Raw genomic sequence first — 21,409 nt, 5'->3', positions numbered from 1 at the left:
GCAAGCACTGCATCTCAGAGAACCACCTTCTCCAAACTAATATATTAGCTAAGGTTTTATTTTTAGCTTAGCATGTGGATCCTACATACAGCTTGAGCTTGGAGAAGGAAAAAAGGTGTTTTTTAATGTCCACAGAGTTACACAGGACCCATGGACTCAGGAGAGATAATTTTGTCCCACGAGACCCAGTCTTGCTTTCACTGAAGTCACCTGCTGTAGGCTCTCTGATTGCCATGGGCGCACACTGAGGACTGTCTGGGGCACTTGCATTTTAGAAGGGTGACACTGGCTCTACTGTGTGTGTTCACTGATGCAGTTTGTTGCTACCGTTTCAAGAAATACACTGGTAAGTGAAAAAATGGCCAAAGCTCTTTATTTCATTGCTGCAACTAGGAAGCTGATTCAGTCCCGAGGAGGCCAATAGCAGTATGCTGATACACTCAAAAAAATTTCTGGGTGTCCTTTGTACCCCTTTTGGTACAAAAACATGGGGATTTACACTAGGGGATAAATAGGTGGTTCCAAAGCAAGAAGGAAAGAGCCAAAGTTGGAAGCTAACCACAATACGTGGGTGTAAGCGATTACCAAAGGCTTCCAGTAACTCTGCTATCATCAGAGACTGGCTTTATGGGTATGGCCTCAAGAAGTTTCCCTCCACTTAATTAAAGAGGCAGATAAGTATCTAGGTGGAGTGTGCAGATAGGTTCTGAATGAGTTATCCACTAAGGCTGGTTCGCTGCACCTATTGTTAAAGCCAAAATATAATATCAGATTAATGCATTATATTTGCCTATTATAGCACTATGTCATCATTATATGACATGTTATAATTAAAGCTCTGCGTTAGAAACAAAACTATTTGGCTTGGGATAAGTTGCCTTTATGACTTCTGTGGTTATGATTTCCTCCTTTTCTTAACCCCTTAAAACTGCATAATATAGCTATTTGTAACTGTATAAAGAAAGTTTCTAGTTTCAGATTCTAATCTCAGGTAATTCAATGTAAATAAAGTCAAAATCTGGCAGATAGGCTTTTCCTGTGTCTGAGTATTTGCTAATAGAGGGAAATGCCACGCTGCCCGGGTTGAAGGAGTCACAAAGATGGGCATTAGATTAAATACGAGCACACACAACTCGCCATCTAGCCCTCATAGTCTGTCCACATCAGTTCCTGATTATGTACAATTCCCCATTACTTTTTAGGAGAAGAAGCCTAATGCTTTTACTCTTCTTTTTCCTTCCTGGAACTACAGGAGGTAAAAATTGGTTATTAGACTGGTTTCTGGACCTAGCTCTCAGGAAACCATGCTCACGAATGCAAATCTGCAGAATGGGTGTGTGATTGCATGCCTAACTCGGAGATACGATTTAAGATTACAGTTTGGGTAACTGACTATGCTAATGTGTTTAATTAGTGATTTGCATATGCAAGCTTTTAAATTTCAGTAGTTGGTGATTCATGCATTTAAGTGCCAACCTTAGCCTTGCTGTCAGGTTTAGGTAGACAGTGTGCCAGCAGTACCCCCTATCTCCCACATCAAGTGCACAGGGCAAGTATTGTCACCACTCAAAAGGTAATTTCCTGAAAATAGTCAGGCCTAGTCTATTTGAGAAGCAAACGTGCTGTGGGGTTATGAATTTTCCTGCTGTTGTTTGGTAGCAGCTTTTATTATTTAATATTTTGCAATACCCTTATATAAATCTAATTGATGTCTTTTATATTAGTAACCAAACTTTGCATTTGTTTAGTTTGGAGATGACCACCTTAATAAAGGTTAATTATGAGAAGACGGTTACCAATAGCTAGGGGTGATATCCCACTGTCTTAGTCAATCGGTGAGAGTTTATTCTGTTGCTGCAACGCTGTTAACTCAATAGTTTGCTTCCTAATTCGTGGGTGACCTTTCGCCTAGACTTGGACAGAGCTGGGTTTGGCCTTGGTAACTTGCTTGTGCAGTTTTAGGCTTTGAGCACGCCAAGCACTATTTTGTTATTTCTGTTTCACACACATCTTGGAAATGCATGTTCACTTCACGCAGGAAGGCCCCAGGTATAAATGCCAGATTTCTCAGGTCATCAGTCTGGGATATACGTGGAATTTGGATTTATAAAGCTTGCTGGAGACACATTTTTAGCATTTCATCTAAAATAAGAACATTCTTAAAGCGAAAAGTAAATAATGTAAAAATAATAATATGCAACAAGGTGATTTTTTTTTGCACAGAAAAGTTATTTCGTCAGCTTTTGCTGTTGCTAGCCTGGCCCCGGCTCAAGATGGACCTGGCTTCCCTGCACAGCTGCTTGCTCACACGGGTAAGTCACTAAACTTGATCCCACTGTGACTGCTCCTGTTTGCACGGAAAGGAAGCTCTGAAGGGATGACTCAGAGGGCAAAATGGGATGGAATGGGCCACACATGGGCATTCCAGAGGAGCGTGTTCTCCTCAGTGGTGATTAATTTTCTGCTCTGCAAAATACTTAACAATACAAAACACTGGTAATTTCTTCATTCTTTAAACATTTCCATCAGTCTCTTAAAGGTGCTTTTATGAAGTCCATTCTGTCCTTTTCCATGTTGATTGATGAGTCAGACCTAATTACATCGACAATTTATTATCATGACATGTTGTCCCTGAGTAGCATGTTATTACATACTTAGTAAAACTGCAGCCATACCCACCAATATCAGGAATTACATACTGTCAAGGGGAAGGGAGTTTGAAAGGAAAATGCTGAGGAGTCAGAGAAATTCTGTGAACACAGAGCTCAGGTTCCAGGAGAGGAAAAGGAAGATAGTACCCAACTTTAGGATCATTTCAAATACCTTAAAAAGCATGAGGCATGATGAAAAGATGGCCCCTGCAGACGATTTCATCATGAGGGATAGGCTTCTGTACTCTACGAGTCAGAAAATTACTTTCTAATAGCATCTGCCTATTTTACATACATAATGAGCCAAATTTGGTGTGGTCATGCTGCTGCCTGGGGAGTGTTTGGAGTGAGGGACAATTGTGCTTCCAGTCATTTTCACCAGAAGACTGTCCTAAAGAGTGCACACTACAAAAATAACTGAAGGCTTTCCCTGGTGAACTCATTTTCATTTTTAGCATTTAATACAGACTAAGTAATTGATACATGGCATTATTGATGTCTCTTATCTCATATTTCACACTTCTTTAAACAAATAACACCTGAAACACCCGGCTCTATTCTCTCACATCCAGGAAGTGTCTTTCTGCGCAATAAAGAAGTGAAGCATTGACGGGTGAGGTAGCTTATCCAAAAAAACCAAGTTTGAAACAATGCCAGAGACAGGACTATACTTTCTTTTTCCCAGACTCAGTAGGCCGTCATTCCTGCCTAGTTATATGGGGCAGAGCAGTGGAGGCTGAAAAGCAGCTACCTGGGTATAACATGAAGCACAGGACCAGTGCAGCGTGCCCCTGTACCACACCAGGGCCCCCCATCTTGCTTGGCTGTGTACTGAGACCAAAACCCTCCGGAGATCCCAAGCTAATGTTCAGTCCCTGCGGGGAGGCTGGACAAGGACTCAAATTAGCTCAGAGTGTAAGTTCTGTGAAGTGCTTATTTGGAGCTCACTTTTATCCCTTTCCTCCCCTCAAGACATTGCGGCAACTGTCAGAGGGAAGAACCTCACACTGCATTTATAATGCTGATAGCAATGGGCTTTTCTGTCCTAAATTTGTGCACAAGTGATTTGGTTACAAACAACTGTGGATGTTGATGAGCTGTGGATGCAGGAGGCAGAGTCAGTCAGAGTTACCAGGACATGAGAGTAAAAGGCAGCATTCCTCCCAGGCGACTTTCATAGAATCATAGAATATGACTTTTATGCACTATTAAATGTATTTGACGTGGATAATTAATTTTGCCATTTGTCCACTTCCTACCCAAGTGCCAATGAGAAACCCTTCTCAGCATAAAGCCTGTTTTGAAGCAAGGGATGCAACGGCCTGAAATGCTGGTGTCTGAAATCCTTGTTTTACACCAGCAGAGCCTAAATGCTAAATGGTGAGAACAGGGAAGCAATATGGGGCTGCTGGGAGGTGGTCCTCACCCTCCTCTTCTCTGACTGCACATGAGGATGAAGTCAGCTTCTGCCATACATCCACAGGCAGAAGCACTTCCTGCAAAGATAACTTTTCCTTGAGGAAGAAAACCAACCCTATAATTTCTGGACATTGGAGTAAGCAAAATAACCCTCCAAATGGGAGCAGCCTGCAAAGAACAGAACAGTGTTTGCCTCAGTGTGCAGAAATCAGGAATTAATAAGCCCAAGAGGTCTATATTGCCATCTCCCTTATAGGAATCTGTTGATCAGGAGATTAGGAAGGCACTACCCTGAGAGCGCAGCTACTACCTTGATTAGCAGTTTCATAGTCTCGTAAAAGGCACCTCGTTTTGCTCTCCCATGTAGGTGGAGCTTTGTTGGCAGGTGGAGCGTAGGAAAGGATTGCCAGTATTTTTTTTTCCCACCTCTAATCCTGCACTGAATGCCTAAGAGGAGCTATTGCAGAGGAGGGGTGCTGCCGAGGGCTGCCGGCTGCGTCCCCCTGCTCCGTGGGCTCCCTGAGATGCAGTCGCTGCTAGAGGAGGGGACACAGACACGTTACGGGGTGTTTGTCCCTGAGCTGCCCTGTGCTGGAGAATGCTGCCCTGCTCCTGCCTGTCTGGGGACGGCTGGGTACCAACCTGCTGCTGCCCTCTGCTACCCCTGGTTAAAGCAGGATTTTGCCTCTTTTTTTTTTTTTTTAAGAGAAACCTTGTAGTTTTACCTGTCACTGTAAACTGACTCTAATGCCAGTAAAGCACGCCTAATTGGCAGGATTTAGAGACTGATCATTTCAATTTATGCCCAGAACAGGTAGGGCAGCAAAGAAAGCCTCTCCCACCCAACCCCACCCCTTCTCACCAAAGTGCCTCAACCCTGCCCTGAAGGGACCACCTGGAGGGCTGAGAAGGGAGTTCCCTCCCTGCGCGCAATAAAAAGGCACAGTCCTACAGTAAATACCAGGGTAAGCTTATGGCTGTTTAATAGTTAGTGTACCTCTGGTAATAAAGCTCTGGCAGGGCTCGTGCAGAAGAGCACCTGCTAGTGAATCAATGCAAAAGCAGGAGCCATTGGATAAGTCTTTGCCTTCAAAAACTTGGCAAAACCCACCAGAGGAGAATTTTCACTTCATGTTACCGTGAGGTCAGTGAGAAAATAGTTCAGTGCCCCTAGTGTGTCTGTTGGAAACAGTTCCCATCACTGCCACAGCCTGCAATAGCCTTCCCAGAACCAGGCGCTGGTTGGTCTCACTTCCTTCTTTTAAAGCCTCTTTGCCCCATGGAGATCTGCCTTTTAGTCCTTTTTGCCAAACCCTTTCTAATCTGCCAGCCTCACTTGTGAACCGTATCCCCTGCAACCAGGCACAGGATTGTATTGCAACAGGTTTGTTTGCATCATGCTCACCCATTCCAGGTGCCTCATTCTCCGCAAGCCAAAATCCACAGGAGCTAATTCTGGAGAAAGGCACAGCTGACCCAGATTTGGTACAGACAGAGGAAGAGAAGTACCAAGGAGTAGTGGTTTTCCCCTGTAAAGTGGGAGTATCTGTTCATCTAAATAAAATGCTCTGAAAAGAAAAAGCAAACAGCAAAGCCCTGTGCAACCACCGTGTCGCTCTGAGCCTTCAGCAGACCCGTCTTATGCAATTGCAGAACTAAAATAAAAATAACATTTTCCAGTAGCCATTAGTGGCACTCAGATTGCCCAATGCAGGCATCATTGCTTTTCTCAGCGTCTGCTTTATCAGTTGCCTTCCAGCCTGTAGAAGTCCCTGGTTCTTGGCAGCGGCTCCTGCTGATGTGGAGTGGGTTGTTGCCTAAGAGTGCTTTGATCACCAGCCAGGTACTAACACCATGCGTTGGAGCAGTGGCTTGCCAGCCCCGGCCAGCAGACACACTGAATGGGCTCCTTCAGCACAGGAGGAGGAAACCAGGATTCATTTTGGCCCATCTGGGTGCATCTCATTCAGCATCTTTTGAACACCCAGAGTTTCTGCCATGTTTTCTGTGCCAGCGGCACAGCTGCATCACAGCAGTGATCCAGAGGCCAGGTAGCTATCCGTGCCTGGGACTGGAATGGTGTGTTTCAGCAGAGCACTTGGCACATCCAAAACTTGCAAGCTGGTGTTCAGCTTTGTTTTGCTTCTGCTCAAGTGCTTTGTTACACTGGGACCCACTGGTAGCTGTTAGAGCACAGGCAGTGTCCCACTAGTTATATTTTCCTTCTGTCCTGAGGAGTACAAAAATGCTGAAGCCACCATCATCACCTTTTGTATGGGAGGGGATAGCCAGATCAGCCCAAGTGCCTGGGTAGCTCTGTAGAAATTGGATATACGACATGAAAGTGCTCAAAATTTCCTGGGGCATGTGGTGTAAAACAGAGGAAGGCACAAAAGTCTTCCCAGAGACACAGTGATCTCAGATCCATGTATATACAGATCCATGTAAATGCATCCATGTAAATACCGATCTGTGCATTTATCATTACTCATGGGAGTAATAACAGTTCCACTGAAATCACTGCAGCTACATGTATAAAATGAAGCACATATGTAAGATCAGGATCTAAATATATAATAGGCAAATACACCTGCAGCTATGGCAACTGCGCGTTAGAGATGCACATATGTGCACACAGTTCCTAGTCCATTTAGGGGCTAACTATCTAAAGATATATGATAAACTGGTGAGAGGACCAGGACCAGAAACTCTGTCCTTCCATTCTCATGCTTTCGCTAAAGCTCGGTATTTATGCCTTGCTGCTTAATTTCTGTCAGAGTTCTGCATTCATTAACTCTGCAGCTATATAATTTGCTTTGAAAGTGTTTAAGGACACTGCGAACCCCATAGCTAAAGTCCTGCATGAAGGCCTTCTGCCTCCCCTCCTCCTCCTTCAGATCTGGGGACTCAACACAGCAGTCGGAGCTGTTCTTAACTTGGAGCAGAACAATGTTTTCTGCCACCATGAGTGGGCATCAGGAACACATCAGCGAAACCACAGTGCTGCTTGGAAGTTATCTGTCTTCATTGAGCTGGTGTAAAAGCCAGCTTGCATGCAGAAGTTAGGCATAAGTGGCTATGGTCCAGCTTGCATTCCTGTAAGCAATCAAACCCCTTGATGATTACTCTTTTTTTTTTTTTTTTTTTTTTTTTGTGTAATTCTACTCATCTCATTGTGCGAAGTTATCCCACAGATTTTGTTCTGCTTCTTGTACGTTTAAACATTAGACACACTTAAGTATCTCGATGAATTACATTCTAGGTTCCCTTTCTGTCCTTTTGTATTTCAGAAAACAATAGAGGCAGAATCCGTGTCCTCCCTGTTCCCTGGAAGACACCTAGACTCGGAGAAATGTGGCGAATTGCAGTCAGAAACATCCACCCCCGAGTTATTGTCTAGATGACAGAGGCTGGGGAAATTAGCAAAACAATGTTTCTGCTAGCTAGCCACCAGTGCTCTCTCCTTCTGCTTCTCAAACCGGCTCCAGGCACTTTCTCTTGTTCTTGTGATTCCCTTCCTGAATTACTTCAGCCAAGTAATTGTTTCATCATGTTGCACAGAAATATTTTCCCATCGTGTCACCGTGACATTCATTTCTAAAAGCAAAGCCTCTCTGCTCACTTACACAAAATATAAATCAAGCTCACAAAACTTTTGTGGACCTGGATCACAGGTGAGCTAATGTAGGAGGGGAACACAGTCAGTGGATGAGGCATTAGAGGGATTTTTGCATTGTTTGAAGGAGACAGATTCCTGTTACTGTAATTTCTAGACAACATCAATGAGCTACCTACCACAGGCTTAATGAAGTGCTGTTGCAATGGACTAGCAAACGCAAGGTATTTATAGAAAACAAACCAGCTGTTGCGCTTCTTTTATGTGGGGGTAGGGACCATAAGCTTTCGTAGCCTCTATCAAAAACTCGGCTCCTTACTCTGCCTGGCATGATGTTCAAGCCCATCAAAACAAGGTCTGCTGACAAAGCCAGCACTTCTGTTGTGTGCTGTAGGGAGGGAATGCGTGAGTTCTGAGATGATTTATTATTCTGCAAATTGTATGAAATTGTGAGCCCTAACTAAAGCCTCTGATTTAAATATGCTGGACTCTGAGAAAGTGCTTTGATAGCTACGTAATGTGTGATACAGAGGCAGGAGCAGATGGGACAGGGAAAGGCAAAAAAAATGATGTAGATCAAAGCCTTCCTTAGACTGTAATTAGCTAGAAAATATTATTGGAATTAAATACCCCAAATTTGTGGTGGCTTCAAAACAAATGAGGGTTAAATTTGGCTCTGCTCTGTGAAAACTGTGACAACCAGTCAGAAGGTTTGGAACCAAATGTGTCCCTCTTGTAAACACAAATCAGTTAGTTTCAGCAACTATTAACCCATTTATCTGAGTTGGGAATTCCAGCCCTTTTGTTTTTCACATCCATCCACATCTAACCACCAACATTTGTAGGAGGGGTAGAAAGCCCTTTATTCAAAACAGAACAGTCAAACAAATTAGCAGGTAAGAAAACAATCACAAAGGGATTTTAGTTCCCGGTAGATAGAACTACCCAAATCAGAATCGGAGCTGTGCTGAACTTGAGAGCTCTTCTTTACTGAGGCTTAGGACTCAAATCCCACAGCAGTTGTGCTCCCGGCTGCTGAGCTGCAGGGTCTGGTATCACTGCAAAGAGAAACTGTCTTGGGATTTCACATAGTTTTGCATCAGGCTTACACTGCATCATTCATCTCACATGGTCCTGATGTCAATGCGCGGCTATTTCCAGGTGCTTACATATTCCGCTGCTCAGCTGCCCAGGCTGGGTCAAAGCAGGCCTCAATTCACATGATAGAATCAGAAACCTCCAAAAATCACGGGATATTACCCAAGTTTACAGCTTGTACAAAGTTTAGCTTTCTGCTGAAAGGATTGAACTTTCAGAATATGTTTTGGGTCCCAGCAAATAGTTAAGTAGAACTCCATTCTTTTAATAATTTCACTAGTCTGTTCAGGGTGCATCGCCCAAAAGAAGAGCCAGTTCCCTCACGTATTTAATGTACAGATAGTGCCACTTGGTTCTACTTTTACTTTACTGAGTAGTTAAAAACAGAACAGACTTGTTTCCGTGGGAGTAGTTCATTATATGCCTAGTTTCGTTTAGACTTCTTGATTGTATTAGGATCCTTGCAACATACATGCATAGGTTTACATTTTTCTTAACACTTCACATTAATATATGAGTTTTGCCCTAAAATTCTGACTACTAAGCATGTGCACAGAGATAAACACGCAAAAAAAAAAAAAAAAAAAAAAAAGGCTAACCTGCAGGAGAGGTTTTTTTTTTTTTTTTTTTTTTTTTTCCTTAGTTCTTAGTAGGAAAAAGAGAAGCAGATTCATCATTACCCCATCCACCACATGATCATCTCTAACCAGAACAAACCGAGTGCAAAACCCTGCTGGTCTAATTTGGTGGTGGTTTAGTTTGTGTTGCTCTGAGTAACAGGAAAATGCAAGACAATACTTATTGTATCTTAAGTGATACCATTATAAATGACAAAAGAAGATGTGTAATTTGGCCTCATATACATTTTTGTCTTTATTAAAGCAGATACTAAGTTGCATTGACTTTTATTCTTGTCACAGCTAAGGAAACATTGCTTGAAAACTACCTAGTACGAGAGTAACTTCATATTTTCATACACATCCACATCAATAACAGTTGGTCTAGTGAGGAAATTGTAAAGGTAAACACTTCACAAAGTTTTTTTTTTTCAGGTTGTAATTTTGATAGAAGAAGGCTATAGCAAGAATGAGGAAAAAAACAAAATGTGATCGAGTCTCCCAGCCCAGTAACCCGTTGGTGCAATTTGGGTGATTGTATTTCATAGAAGATAAACAATTAGTATAGAAACAAGTGTAAATTTTCCTGCATCTTCCAAGAGTCAATAAGGGAAGGCAGCGGGCAAAGTGTCAGAGCAACACCACACAATGCCAGAGCTGTATGGGGCTATACATGCTTTGGACAGATAAGCAGAGGCTAGCAATTGCTATTAATAGACAGAAAACCCACTAACAAAATAATACTTATGTTTTTTAAATATTTTGGCTTAAAATTATACATATGATTCCTTTTGCAGAACTAAGCACAACTGAATTTGAATGTTAGCAAATGATGAAACGGTGCTAGGTGCTTTGGATGCCAGTGCTAGGGATGTGGTCTTACAGACTTATTTCTAAATAGGAAGAAACTCTGTTATTTTGGTAGTAACAAGAAAGATCTGTCTGAATCAGTCAATGTAGCATTCAATTTGAAAGGGGAAAAACAACCCCGAACCAAATGACGTTTATAAACTTCCATAAAATTCAAAACAGACTCATGGCATAAAGGCCGTAACTCCTCGGCGTGGTTTACCTGCAGGTAGCCTGCAAAGTCCTACCGCAAATTGCCCTGAGTCACTTTAGGAAGAGAAGCTAAAGAAACCTTGTGAGAAGACAACTGAGATGCACCAAGTACTGCTTTCAGTCAACCGAATCTTGCTTGTAATGGGAAGCTATATCAATATTTGGAGCCGAGCCCCTGTTCAGACAGGGATTTTCCAATGTCCCCACCCCCACCCCTGTAATTAGAAAAAATATTTGGACTCTTTTGTCTGCTTTAGTACTAGAATTAGTGCTCAGATTCATTTCCAAGCTACTTTTTCCCAAACTGTTTCCAAACATTATTTTCTAGGAAATGTTTTAATTCCAGGGGCTTTTTCATATGCTTGTTTATAAAGTGGGGTATTTCATGACCTCTATGCATTTAATCATGCTAGAAAGCTCCTAAAATGTAAGTTCTGTAGCTGACAGAAGATTAAGAAAGAAGGAGTCAGGAATTCTCTGACTCTTCCAGGTTCCTTCTGAGACTAGTGTAAAATCAATGCATTTGTGCTCTCGGTTTTCCTCTCTGTAACCGCGTCCTTTTGACAAAAACTCATTGCTGCACAGGTTTCTTCCTGAATGAGAGATCTTTAATCCAAATGAAGAGATACATGGCAATACAGCAGGAATTTAAACATTCTTTAAATTGCAGCAGCGCTGCCCTGACTCTCCTGGAGCAGGCAAAGTTTAAGGACGGGGATTAGCTCATTCGTGCCTGACAGAGCTCTATCTCCAAAACTGGACTATTATTTAAACAAATATAAATACCTTTAGTACATCTTATCTTTCAATCTACCCTGCCTCCCAGCCCTCATAAACTGAACTTTTGTTGGAAGCTTTGTCATTTATAAAGAAAGAAAGAAATGTATCTGAGGACATCTTCAGTCCTGCAGCAATTCTGCCCTCAGCAGTACTCAGCTCCGACTGGGAACGCAGCTTGTGAGTTTGGGTAACATTACATGGCCTACAGCACAACAAGAAAATAGGATCTAACGATGTGGATAAGTTTCGTAACTAGAAGAATAGTAGAATAAACAGCCACAGGAGGCTGGAGAAATCAGCGTCACGAGGGACAGTCAAGACAAGATCTAACGTCTATCCTGCCTGCAAGAACTTGAGTCAAGCCGGTGCAGGAGCTAGCTCACCCGAGAAAATCGATTCTTAGGGTCTCATAAAACCAACTGAACTGTGCTGTCCGAATTAAAACAGCAGAAATCTGTAACAGGTCTAACACTTTGTGCTTACAGTGCCCAGCTCCTAGCAGGAGCTGCGGAGGCACTGCGGGAGCAGGGGACGCACAACAAATTTCAGGAAGAGCTCCGGGAGTTTGCCCCGCCAGAGGAAGGTATGATCTTAAGTGTCAAAAATGCACAACAGTTCTTTCAGTAGAAAACACACTTTGCTTTGAGAAACATTAGAAATAAACAACAAATTTGATATTTGTCCTGAAATCTGCTGCTTTTTGCATTAGAATGTATAGCAGCCAATTCCAATGCATTGGCTCGATCCAGAAAAGCCCTTCTGTATTCAGCTGTCCAACAGCACAGACAGTTAAGAAGTTTCTGTTCGGAGGCACTCGTCTTAAAAACTTAGTGCTTAAATTTGGCCTAACAGGAAAATGGAAAATGCTGAGTAAGAGCTGATCATTTTCTCAACTCCCTGCGCGTAACCAGCTCGGGACTGTTAGCTGCTCGCAGAGCTGCGTGCGGCAGCGAGCAGCGGGGGCTCGGGAGCCGTGCCGAGCCTGGCTCCTTCCATCAGAGGCAGAGCCCCAGCTCCCCTGGGAACAGAGGTGTAGCCCAGCACCAGCTTCCTCCTTCTCTGCCCCCCAGCTTATCTGCCACTGTCCCCCAAGCACAGAAGCACAGAAACAAACACCTCTCAACAGAGAAACTCCATCTACAGTTTTTTCGGAAAATGTCTCAAGAGAAAGGATAAGGGAGCTGTTCGTGTGCCTCTCACCTGGCCGGCTGCAGGAGAGCTTCCTGAGCAGTGACCGAGTTACCAGCATCCAACAGACATGCTACTTTCTGATGTTTGTTCCTGTAAACTACAAACATAAGAAAGGCTGAATCATAGCTTAGAGAACAGAAACTCCTTAAGGAAAAAATAAATAAATTAATTAAAGCTTCCTCCCTTACTTTTTCTTCCTCCCTCCCACTTCAGAGTCGGAGTTACTTTGCCAAGGACCGGCCCCGGTTTGGACAGCACACCTCGCTCTACACGTTGGGAACAGCAAGAAGTGCAAAATCCGAAAACGCCAAACAACCACCTCCTCCCCACACAATACCCAAGCGGCAGCTAAAGCAAGTGATTAGAGGAAATAAAATGAGGCAACAAGAACTGGCTGAAGCTTCCAGCCCTGCTCTTTGCTGGCTTTCTCTTGGGGTTTTTGTTTTTGTTTTTCTCTGAGTCACAGAGAAAGTGAAAAGACCAACAGAAATCCTGCTCCCTGATCACAGCACCGAGCCAGATGCAGCTAGAGTTTCAGCTCTGCCTTTAAGCTAGCTTCAAACGTGCCTTCCAAATAAAACAAGCTACTTTTTTTAACCTAGTCATAAAGTTTATTAAAATTGTTCATTAATGCTTCAAACGTAGCAAGAATGCATAGATCCCAAAATATACATATGTATTTTCTTATAGAAATAGATTATTCTTTATAATAAAAAAAAAAACAAACGTAGGAACATCTTTAACAGATTACTCAATCCATGACTGACAGTTACACGAGATTGCATCATGTACGCAGCATTCCCAGCCATGCTTCAAGGATTGCATCACTTCGCCCTGCTCTCCTCTCGCTGTGTTAAATACCCCCAGCGCCCAGCAGCCCGCAGAGCCCCGCGGCCGCCGGCCCCCGACCCCCGACCCCCGGCGCGCCCCCGCGCCCAGGCGGCCTCACCGGGCCCCTCCGCCGACGCGTAAATAAAGAGCAAACCGAGCAGAAAACCCCGCCGAGCCCGGGGGGAGCCCCGGGGGCACGCTGCGAGCCCCCAGCCCCGGGCTCCCCCGGCATGGGGGGTGGGGGGGGGCGCAGCGGGGAGCCGGCCACCGGCGCTCCCCTCCGGCCGGCCCCGGGGAAAGGGGGTCAGCAGCGCGGCGAGGAGGCGAGCAGGGGCTCGGGCAGCTGTTTGAACAAGTTCCTGAGGGTGCTGAGCTCCCGGGAGAGCTGCTCCACCTTCTTCTGCAGCCGCTCGTTCTCGGCCGTCAGTTCCAAGACTTTGTGCTGCGTCTCCAGGTTGCGCATTTTGGCTTTGTCGCGGCTCTTGCGCACCGCGATGTTGTTCCTCTCCCGGCGCAGCTTGTACTCGTCGCTGTGCTTGTCCACGCACTTCTTGGGCTTGTTCTTGCCCGCGGGGGGGGCCGAGTAGCCCCCGCCGGCCGCGGCCGACTTGGAGGACTCGGAGGGGTTGGGGGTGCCGGGGGGGCTGGAGGAGGACGAGGTGGACAGGTTCCCGCTGCTGCCGCTCGGCACCGACTGGTAGCCCAGGTAGGAGCGCACGGTGCTGCCGTAGGGCGAGGACATGCCCCCCGGTCCCGGCCCGGCCCCCCCTTCTTCCTTACGGGGCCCTTTGCAAGAGTCCAGGGTCTCGAAGACCGGCTCGGCTTTGGTCTCCACGATCTGGGGCGGGAAGCAGCCCGGCAGCCCCCCCGGCTTGTGGCTCTGGCTGCCGCACGGGTGGCCGTGCCGGCCGAGGCTGATGTAGGTGTAGTCGGGCTTCTTGCCGCCGCTGCCTTTATAGTCCTCGGCGAAGAGATCGGAAAGGAAATCTTGGCCGCCGCCGCTGCTGCACGGAGGCTCAAAGTTGCCCCCTGCTGCTGCTGCGGGAGGAGGCGGCTGCGCCGGCTGCTGGGATGCTAAGGGGTCCAGGTAGGGGCTGAAGTCGATGGCTCGCTCGTGGTCCCCTACGGTCAGCTCGGTCATGGAGCGGCCCCCGGCCGCCCGCGGGTGCAGCTTGTTGAGAGCAGCCAGACAGTCCGCCTCGTAATAGAAATTCGCCACTTCCATGGATTTAAAGGCGGGCGGCTGGATGGGGAGGCATGCTGCGTCCCAGGCCACCAGGCGTTGCATGAAAGCAAAGGGGGATGCGGGGAGGAGAAGACGGCGCAGGGGGCCCCCCCGGCAGAGGATCGAGCTGCCGCCGTCGGGGTGGGGGGCTCCGGACCCTGCCTCGGGCTCCGGCGCTGGGCACCGCGGCTGCTGCGCTGCCCCCCCCGGCGCCGGCTCAGTCCCTGCGGCTCGGCGGGGCTCTGCCGCTCCGGGTGCTGCGGCTGGAGCTGGCGCTTCTCCTGCGGACCATCTGGTTGCGGGGCCCGCGTCCTAAAAGCCTCTGCCTTAGGAAAGTTCCTCCGCTCGGTTATTTATAGGGGCGGCCGATCCCATAGCAACAGGCGCGTCACCGCCTGGCCGCCTGCCACGCCGAGCTGCCGCCGGCCCCGGCCCGCGGGTGCGGAGCGGGTGCGGAGCGGCTGCGGGGGCCGGCACCGCCGCCGGGACCGCCCGGAGCGGGGCTGGGACCGCAGGTGCCCCCCGCTCCCTGCCCGGCCCCGGGGAGGGGGCAGCGATGGGCCCCGGGGGGGTGCGGAGCAGCCCCGCACCCTGCGGGGTGCGCGCGTTTGGGGACGCAGGGGTGCAGCGCTCCCCGCCCCGCCGGGCTCTGTTTGCCCCCGGGGAAAAGCAGGCAGCGAGGGGTTATTCAGCTGGCTGGTTTGGCTTTTTCCAAGCTCTTTTGGCAAAGCGGGGGAGCGCTGCGAACGGAGGGCAGAGCGCGGTGCTCGCCGTGCGGTGCTCGGGGGAGGAACAGCCGGCGGCAGCTCTGCGGGCAGGGGAGCGCAGCGGCGTTGTCCAGGGGCCGGCAGGGAGCAGGGAGAAGCGGCTCCGGGCTCCCTGCTCGCCGCTGGAGCAGTCACAGCAAAGCCACAGCTCCCCTCCCCAGCCCTTCGTGCCGGGATGGTGGCCTTAAAGTTTGTCTCGGCGTATTTACTTTGCACGATGTGGTGCAACTGTCAGGGTACACAAACGATAGGGGATCTGTGCCCTGGACCCAAAGGGGACCCAGGCGGTTCTGAAGCAGGCCGGTACGTGCACGGCAACATGAGAGCCCAGAGCCTGCAGAATGGCAGGGTAAGTTTGGGAAGGAAGACTGAATCTTGATGTCCGTTTTAATTAAAGACACCCACCTTGGGAATCAAACTTATATTTTCACTCTCTTACTCCCACATTTACCTGTCTACAAGCCGGTGATTCATCGCCAGAATAAAGGACATTAATTTAAAACAAAACATATAATTAAAGGAAGTAGGAGTGTCCTTCGCCTCAGTAAAGAAGACCTAGCACTGCAGGGAAAATGACACTGCCTCTTAGAATAATGTGAAGCAATCCTGCGGTGTGGGAAATATTGTAACGTTAAGCCAGAGGAACAGGTATTGCATTATACGATTCAAACAGTCAACTGTTCATAATGTTCAAACCTCAGAACTTTGAAAAGAGGAAGAATTCAGAAATCAGTCAGTGGACCATCACAATTTGTCTTTCTTGCATTTTTTTTTTAGTTTTCTTTGCCTTTTCTTCTCGCGTTTTAAAGAGATTTTTCTTTCCATAACAAAAGTACCCTAACTGGTTTTCAGGCTTCAAATATTTCTAGTTCCATCTTTATCTACCAAGTTAATCTTTGGTGAATGCACCAGAGATTAAATTGGAGCTGGGCCTGGCCAGAGATCTGGGTCTGGAGGTTGTAGCTGGAGCCCATACCTTCCTAAACACAAACATCTGTATTGGGTGCAAATACTGGCAAGTCGCAGGGAGCCGGGGCTTGTTCTCCTGGCTGTTTACCCTCTCGTTCTGTGTCTTTATCCTGCCTTCTGATCTGGCAGTTACATCCAGCGGCTGCCCTAACTGGCCCTTGCAACTGAACTCTTGAAAATCGGTCTCATGCGCTTCCTACCTCCAAAACAGCTCGGGAACCCACAAGCAGAAGGTCTCCTGCTGAAACGCCTGTTTGGTTTTTCCTGGCATTACCCTGACGGGTTGCCACGGCCACTGGCTAAAATTTAATGCTAAAACTGATTGATAAATTTGGTGGGCATTTTTTTTCAAGACACTCGTGGAGATCTGAGTTTGCCCTCTCCGAATTTCTGCCCTGTTCCCTGCAGCTCAGCGGCAGAAAGCCGTACTCCCGCCCAGGCTGATCTTCCCTAACAAAATAAAACGTCTGTGCAACTGTCATGTGAAATAGATTATATCAGGGATGGTGTGGCCCACACCTCCTTTTCCAGGCCAGTGCTGAGTAATCCCGTAGTCACTGAGATCACACGTCAGCCGGAGTGGTAATTGAGGTTGGATGCCCAGCTTGTCCCCTCCTTCCCTTCTCCCCCCTCACCTCCCTGCTGCACCGAGATCTCTTTAAACTTCCTCCAGCTCACCTCAAATCCCAACATCCACTCTCACGGAGCCAACGTCCATTCTCAGCTTCTCATGGGAACCTTGTTGGCGGGACTAACCACTCATCCAAAACCCTAACGTTCGGCAAGCAGGTTTTGAGCTAACTCCAGTCTCTTTTAAATTGTTTCTGCACTTGTCATAACAAATGCATGGCCAGAAATGGGGTTTTTGAAATGGGAACAGGTGTAGGGTGAAGCTCGCACCGCAGAGGGTTGGGTGGAGGTCTTGGCACACCGAGCTCCGTCCCTGCAAGTGCCACGGCTTGGCCTGACCAGGTGTGCGGAGGCTGCTAATGGTCCTGGAAAGCCTTCTCCACACAGAGGTGCCTGGATAGGAAGAGAGATGCAGACCTTCCTGGTGAAGGGATCTGGGTACTGGCCTCACTCTCTGTAACAGGTCTCCCGACAGAGCAGATTGCAGCAGAAAGGCAGCATTTCTATGAAAAGCACCCTCTTTTTACTGATTTAATGACTTAGTTTTTCAGAACTAGTCAGTTGGGGAAGGAGACGGCATTACTCACAAATTACTTAGTGAGAACATCAACATTTTTGAGCAGCAAAAGATGTTTTTCTGATGCAATAAAATCCAGATTCCTCTTTATTCGCGTGTGAAACAATATAGATACTGGAAGGGTAAGACAAGGATATGAAAAGAGGCAAAGTGGAGGAAAGAATTTCATTGTCACTGCTCAGTGCTGTCATGAATTAAATTCTGCTATTCTGCTCTCCAGTTTCCCTTTTGTGCTGTAGAAGCCACACATTTCCAGCTGCAGGCTCAGACCTACAATAAAGCATTGCAGAGACTTTTTTTTTTTTTTCCTGGAAATTGTCTCCTTTTCTAGGATTTCTTGCAAATTTTCCAGTTCCCACACTCCAGGTCTATAGCAGCTGTCCCTAGAAGGACACTCACTTTGGGGTGGTGTTATTAGTTTAATGGTCACAGATCAAACACTGAAGCATTTCTAAGAAGGTCTGTGGGCTGGGGTTCGTACTCTAGATAGAGGCTGTCTATAATTTCTTATGCTTCTTGCTATAGACCCGTCTCAAGTATTATTTGCCTTGCAGCAGCTCATAGCAGATCGATAAGATCAAGGTTCCATCATGCTAAAAACCCAGTGTGAGCACAGCTGCTCACCCACAGACCTGCAGTCTGAAATGCGATGTGGAGGGGCAGAAGAGGGGCAAAGAAGCAATAGGGTAGTGCTAGAAGCTGAGCAGTGAACAAGGTGATGTAGGTGGTATGCTCAAGGTGAGCAGAGAGGAGAACGTGAAGGGTTTCAGAGCAGAGTGGTGTCCCCATGTGTGGGCACACTGGGGGAGAGCACAGGGGTGGTGTGGGAAGGTCTCAGGGGGTAGGATGTGACCTTGCCTGAAAGCCCGGCTTGAGCAATGTTGCAATAAAAGCTGCAAAATAGAGAAGTAAAATTGAAATTTATTTCTGAGCATGTTGTGTGCGCTGTTTTTAACTTCTTCCTAGCCCCAGGTCCCTCTTTATACAGCCGCACACCTTCTGCCAGCAACGACTCATAAGTTGTACCTGGCAGACGCCAGATTTCAATCTATTGCTTTCAACTTGCTCTTCTCCGCTGTTAAAAAACAAACAAACAAACAACAAAAAAGCCAGCATTTATGAAATGTCAGGCAGGGACAATGTCTCAACTCAGAGAGAGGTTGGCAGAGACAATGTCTCAACTGAGGGAGGTTGGCTCTCCTTCCATCTCCCCCAGCTCTTAGACCAGGCTGGAGACTTTGCCTCATTTTAACATAAAAAACTATTGCCACATGCCTTCTTCTCTTCTTAAACCGCAGCTGTGGTACTCTGCCTTGCAGTCTCCAGTGGCAGGGAGCTCCCCAGGCGGGTTGCAGGCTGTGTCTCCTGGCCTCCTTCGGTTCTTTTGTTACAGACCAGAGTCCTCCCCTTCCCCGAGGGCTCCCTCACCCCTCGTTCCCATGTGACTTGGGGATGCTCGGGTATTTGTTGGTCTTCTGCTGATTTTCTGCTCACCTCTGACCTAGCATGCTTGGCCTTTGCAGTGCTGGGTTGCTCAATCCCCTCTTTATCTACATGTTGCTCTTTGCCCTACCGAGTGCTGCAGAGACGACACCTGGAGATTGGCACCACTGCCTCCAGCCAGTGGGACAACATGAGCAAAATACCTTCCCCTACCAGACTCTGAAAAATTTCCAGAGCAAATTGGAGGTCAGAGCACCCACTCTGCAGCTCTGTGGAGGAAAGAAAAGGAGGGGGCGTCTGAATGCACACAAATGCCCATGGAAGGGAGCAGTGACAAAGCAGAAGCCCTAGGCGCCAGCGCTGTGTTGCAAAGTCTGTACTGAAGTCATTTGGCTGGCAAGATGTGGGTTTTCTTTCTGAGCAGGGACAGTAAGAGGTGACTCTGTGTGTTATGAGTAGCCTGTCTCCTTGCACCCTCACCACCCTCTGCTCCACCCCAAATAAATTAAAAAAGTAGAGAAGTTGCTGTCCACTAACTTTCCAGAGGTTCTCCATAGTTGTCTCACATTTCCTAGGTAATCATAATCTCCAAGCTTGATGAATGTGTTGCAGAGCACATGTTAATCCTTTTTTTTTTTTTTTTTCTTCTAGAGTACTCAGACTTTCAAAAAATCCATCAAGGGAACAGGAATCTAACCTTTTTAGGGCACCCTGACAAGTGTCAGGAGTTCCCAGGAATAGATATCAGTGATACATTAAGGAAATTTTTTAAAAGAGGAGAACGATTCAGAGGACCTGAAGATGGGGCCAGGTAACTGGAACCTCAGGGTGTGTATTGGCGGGGGTAAGGTAAACCGAAGGAAGTCTTGGGTTGACAGGAGAGTGAGCTTCAATGAAGAATTATTGGATTTTTGATTAAAAGCATTAAAGGTCCACTCCACAGACTTTACAAATACTTTTTATTCAGCTGCTCTCGTGTTGAGCACCATGGGATAAGTGGGGCTGCCAGGGGATCAGTTAGGACTTGTTGGTGGTGAATGCTGGCGTAGAGGAGCAGCCCCCGGGCCGGTCTGTGTCAGCTGGCGGCTGGCCTCGATGGCCTGGGCACCAGGTGGGGATAGCCGCCGTGTTCATCCTCCACACGCTTCGTTTCTGGGTGCCAGTCATCTCCCTATCATTGCATTTATGGCTTTGGAAGGGAGCCGTAGGAGTGGCTATTCCAGCTCTCCCACCCACTGACACTTTCCCATGCCAGAGAGTCCAGCAAGGGAGCTGCAGCCAGTTTCTGCTCCCTTCGTGCCTCACGGATTAGGAAGAATTGCATAAGTGAGGGTAAGAGGCAAGAGAAACGAGTCTGAACTCTGGCTGCTGTGCACTGCGGCCAGCCCCGTTCAGTGCTGTGTGAGCAGGGGGTCTGTGTTCAAACACGGCTTCCAGATCTTTGTGGCAGGCGGCTCTTGGGCACAGATGGGTAAGGGGGAAATACAGAAACGAGGCGAGGTGGCTGCTGTGAATTCGCAGGGTGACACAGCTACTGGGACCTCTGGTGCCCTATAAATCGAAATCATTGCCACCACTCAGCCTCAGTTGTGAGGGCTGCACTCTGCGCCTCTCCAGCACGCTGTTGAGTCTGCAGCTGGCGATAACAGGAGGCAGATAGAAGACCAGATAATTACTTTAATGAAGAACACGTGAAACCTTGTTTAGGTGACACCTGTCATAGCTGAACTGGCAGACAGGCACGGGAGCTGGAAGGGGACATCAGCCCCACGCTCCCCTTTGGCTCTGAGGAGGACCCGTCACCGGGGCAGGGCTGTTCTGTGTGGGTTTTACTCTTTATTTATTTACAAGTTCCGTTGCTTTTCCAAACAGGGGAAGCCTGGAACCGAGGGCCGGCGGCCCAGGCCTCACCTGTACCCGTGAAGCCAGCGGCCCGGCCCGGCCGCGAGGTGGCGGTACGAGCCCGGGCACGGCGCAAGGCCCAGCCCCAAGGGCCGGGCTCGTACCGCCACCTAGCGGGGCCACAGCGCCCTCAGCCCGGCCGGGGCCGTGTCCTGGGCCGGGGCGAGGAGCAGCCAGGGCAGGCTGAGGGGAGAGAAGCCGGCAGAGTGCCTGGCCCCTCAGGGCAGCGGACATAAAGTCCCTGCAAAGCCTTCTCACGGCTTGGTGCACTGAGAGGCGACCCGACACGACGTGGCTTGTGTCTGTGTTGCTGGTCTCCTTTCAAAAATAAACAACACAAAACAACCCTGTAAGTCGCTATTCTTTCAGAGAGGGACATAAACAACCCTCTAAGTCTCTTTGTTCTTTCAGATACAGCCGCAAGGCAAGAGAAGAGTGGAGCTGGACTCTATTTGCTCTCAGAACTTCTTCGCCCGACTCCCTGCACGTGGTTTGTCAGCGCGGTGAGTTGAACCCTCTGGGTCTCGAGCCCTGCCGTGGCTGGGCACACACTGCTCTTTGTTGTCCGGAGCTGTGTATTGACAGACTTTACAAAGCTGGAGAGAACTTGTCCCTGCTGCCTGTTCCCTAT

The 21,409-nt window shown here is 47.7% G+C and overlaps 2 protein-coding genes across 5 annotated transcripts in view; one reads left to right on the top strand and one right to left on the bottom strand.

Moving 5' to 3' along the window:
- Positions 1-21,409, top strand: part of LOC113841945 (uncharacterized) — a 172,229-nt gene that overhangs the window by 148,386 nt on the left and 2,434 nt on the right. Inside the window, exons 6-8 of one of the 4 annotated variants that reach the window (XM_072026612.1) lie at positions 2,224-2,312; positions 19,528-19,687; positions 21,190-21,281. In XM_072026612.1, coding sequence (XP_071882713.1) covers positions 2,224-2,312; positions 19,528-19,687; positions 21,190-21,281 — 341 coding nt within the window. Of the gene's footprint in view, positions 1-2,223; positions 2,313-7,360; positions 13,185-19,527; positions 19,688-21,189; positions 21,282-21,409 lie in introns of those variants that run through there. The other 3 variants (XM_072026613.1, XM_072026614.1, XM_072026615.1) reach the window with 3 other exon arrangements.
- CEBPB (CCAAT enhancer binding protein beta) lies at positions 13,023-14,837 on the bottom strand. Its single transcript, XM_072026611.1, has one exon. The coding sequence runs from the start codon at positions 14,551-14,553 to the stop codon at positions 13,570-13,572; it is 984 nt and encodes a 327-aa protein (XP_071882712.1). The 5' UTR covers positions 14,554-14,837; the 3' UTR covers positions 13,023-13,569.

This window comes from Anas platyrhynchos, chromosome 21, assembly GCF_047663525.1.
Source record: "Anas platyrhynchos isolate ZD024472 breed Pekin duck chromosome 21, IASCAAS_PekinDuck_T2T, whole genome shotgun sequence".
Lineage (NCBI taxonomy): Eukaryota > Metazoa > Chordata > Aves > Anseriformes > Anatidae > Anas > Anas platyrhynchos.
Note: the sequence above shows the minus strand (reverse complement) of the source record. Positions and strands in the feature narration are given on the sequence as shown.

Coding starts and splice junctions, on each gene's coding strand:
- CEBPB (XM_072026611.1), bottom strand. CDS start 14,553: ATGCAACGCCTGGTGGCCTGGGACGCAGCATGCCTCCCCATCCAGCCG.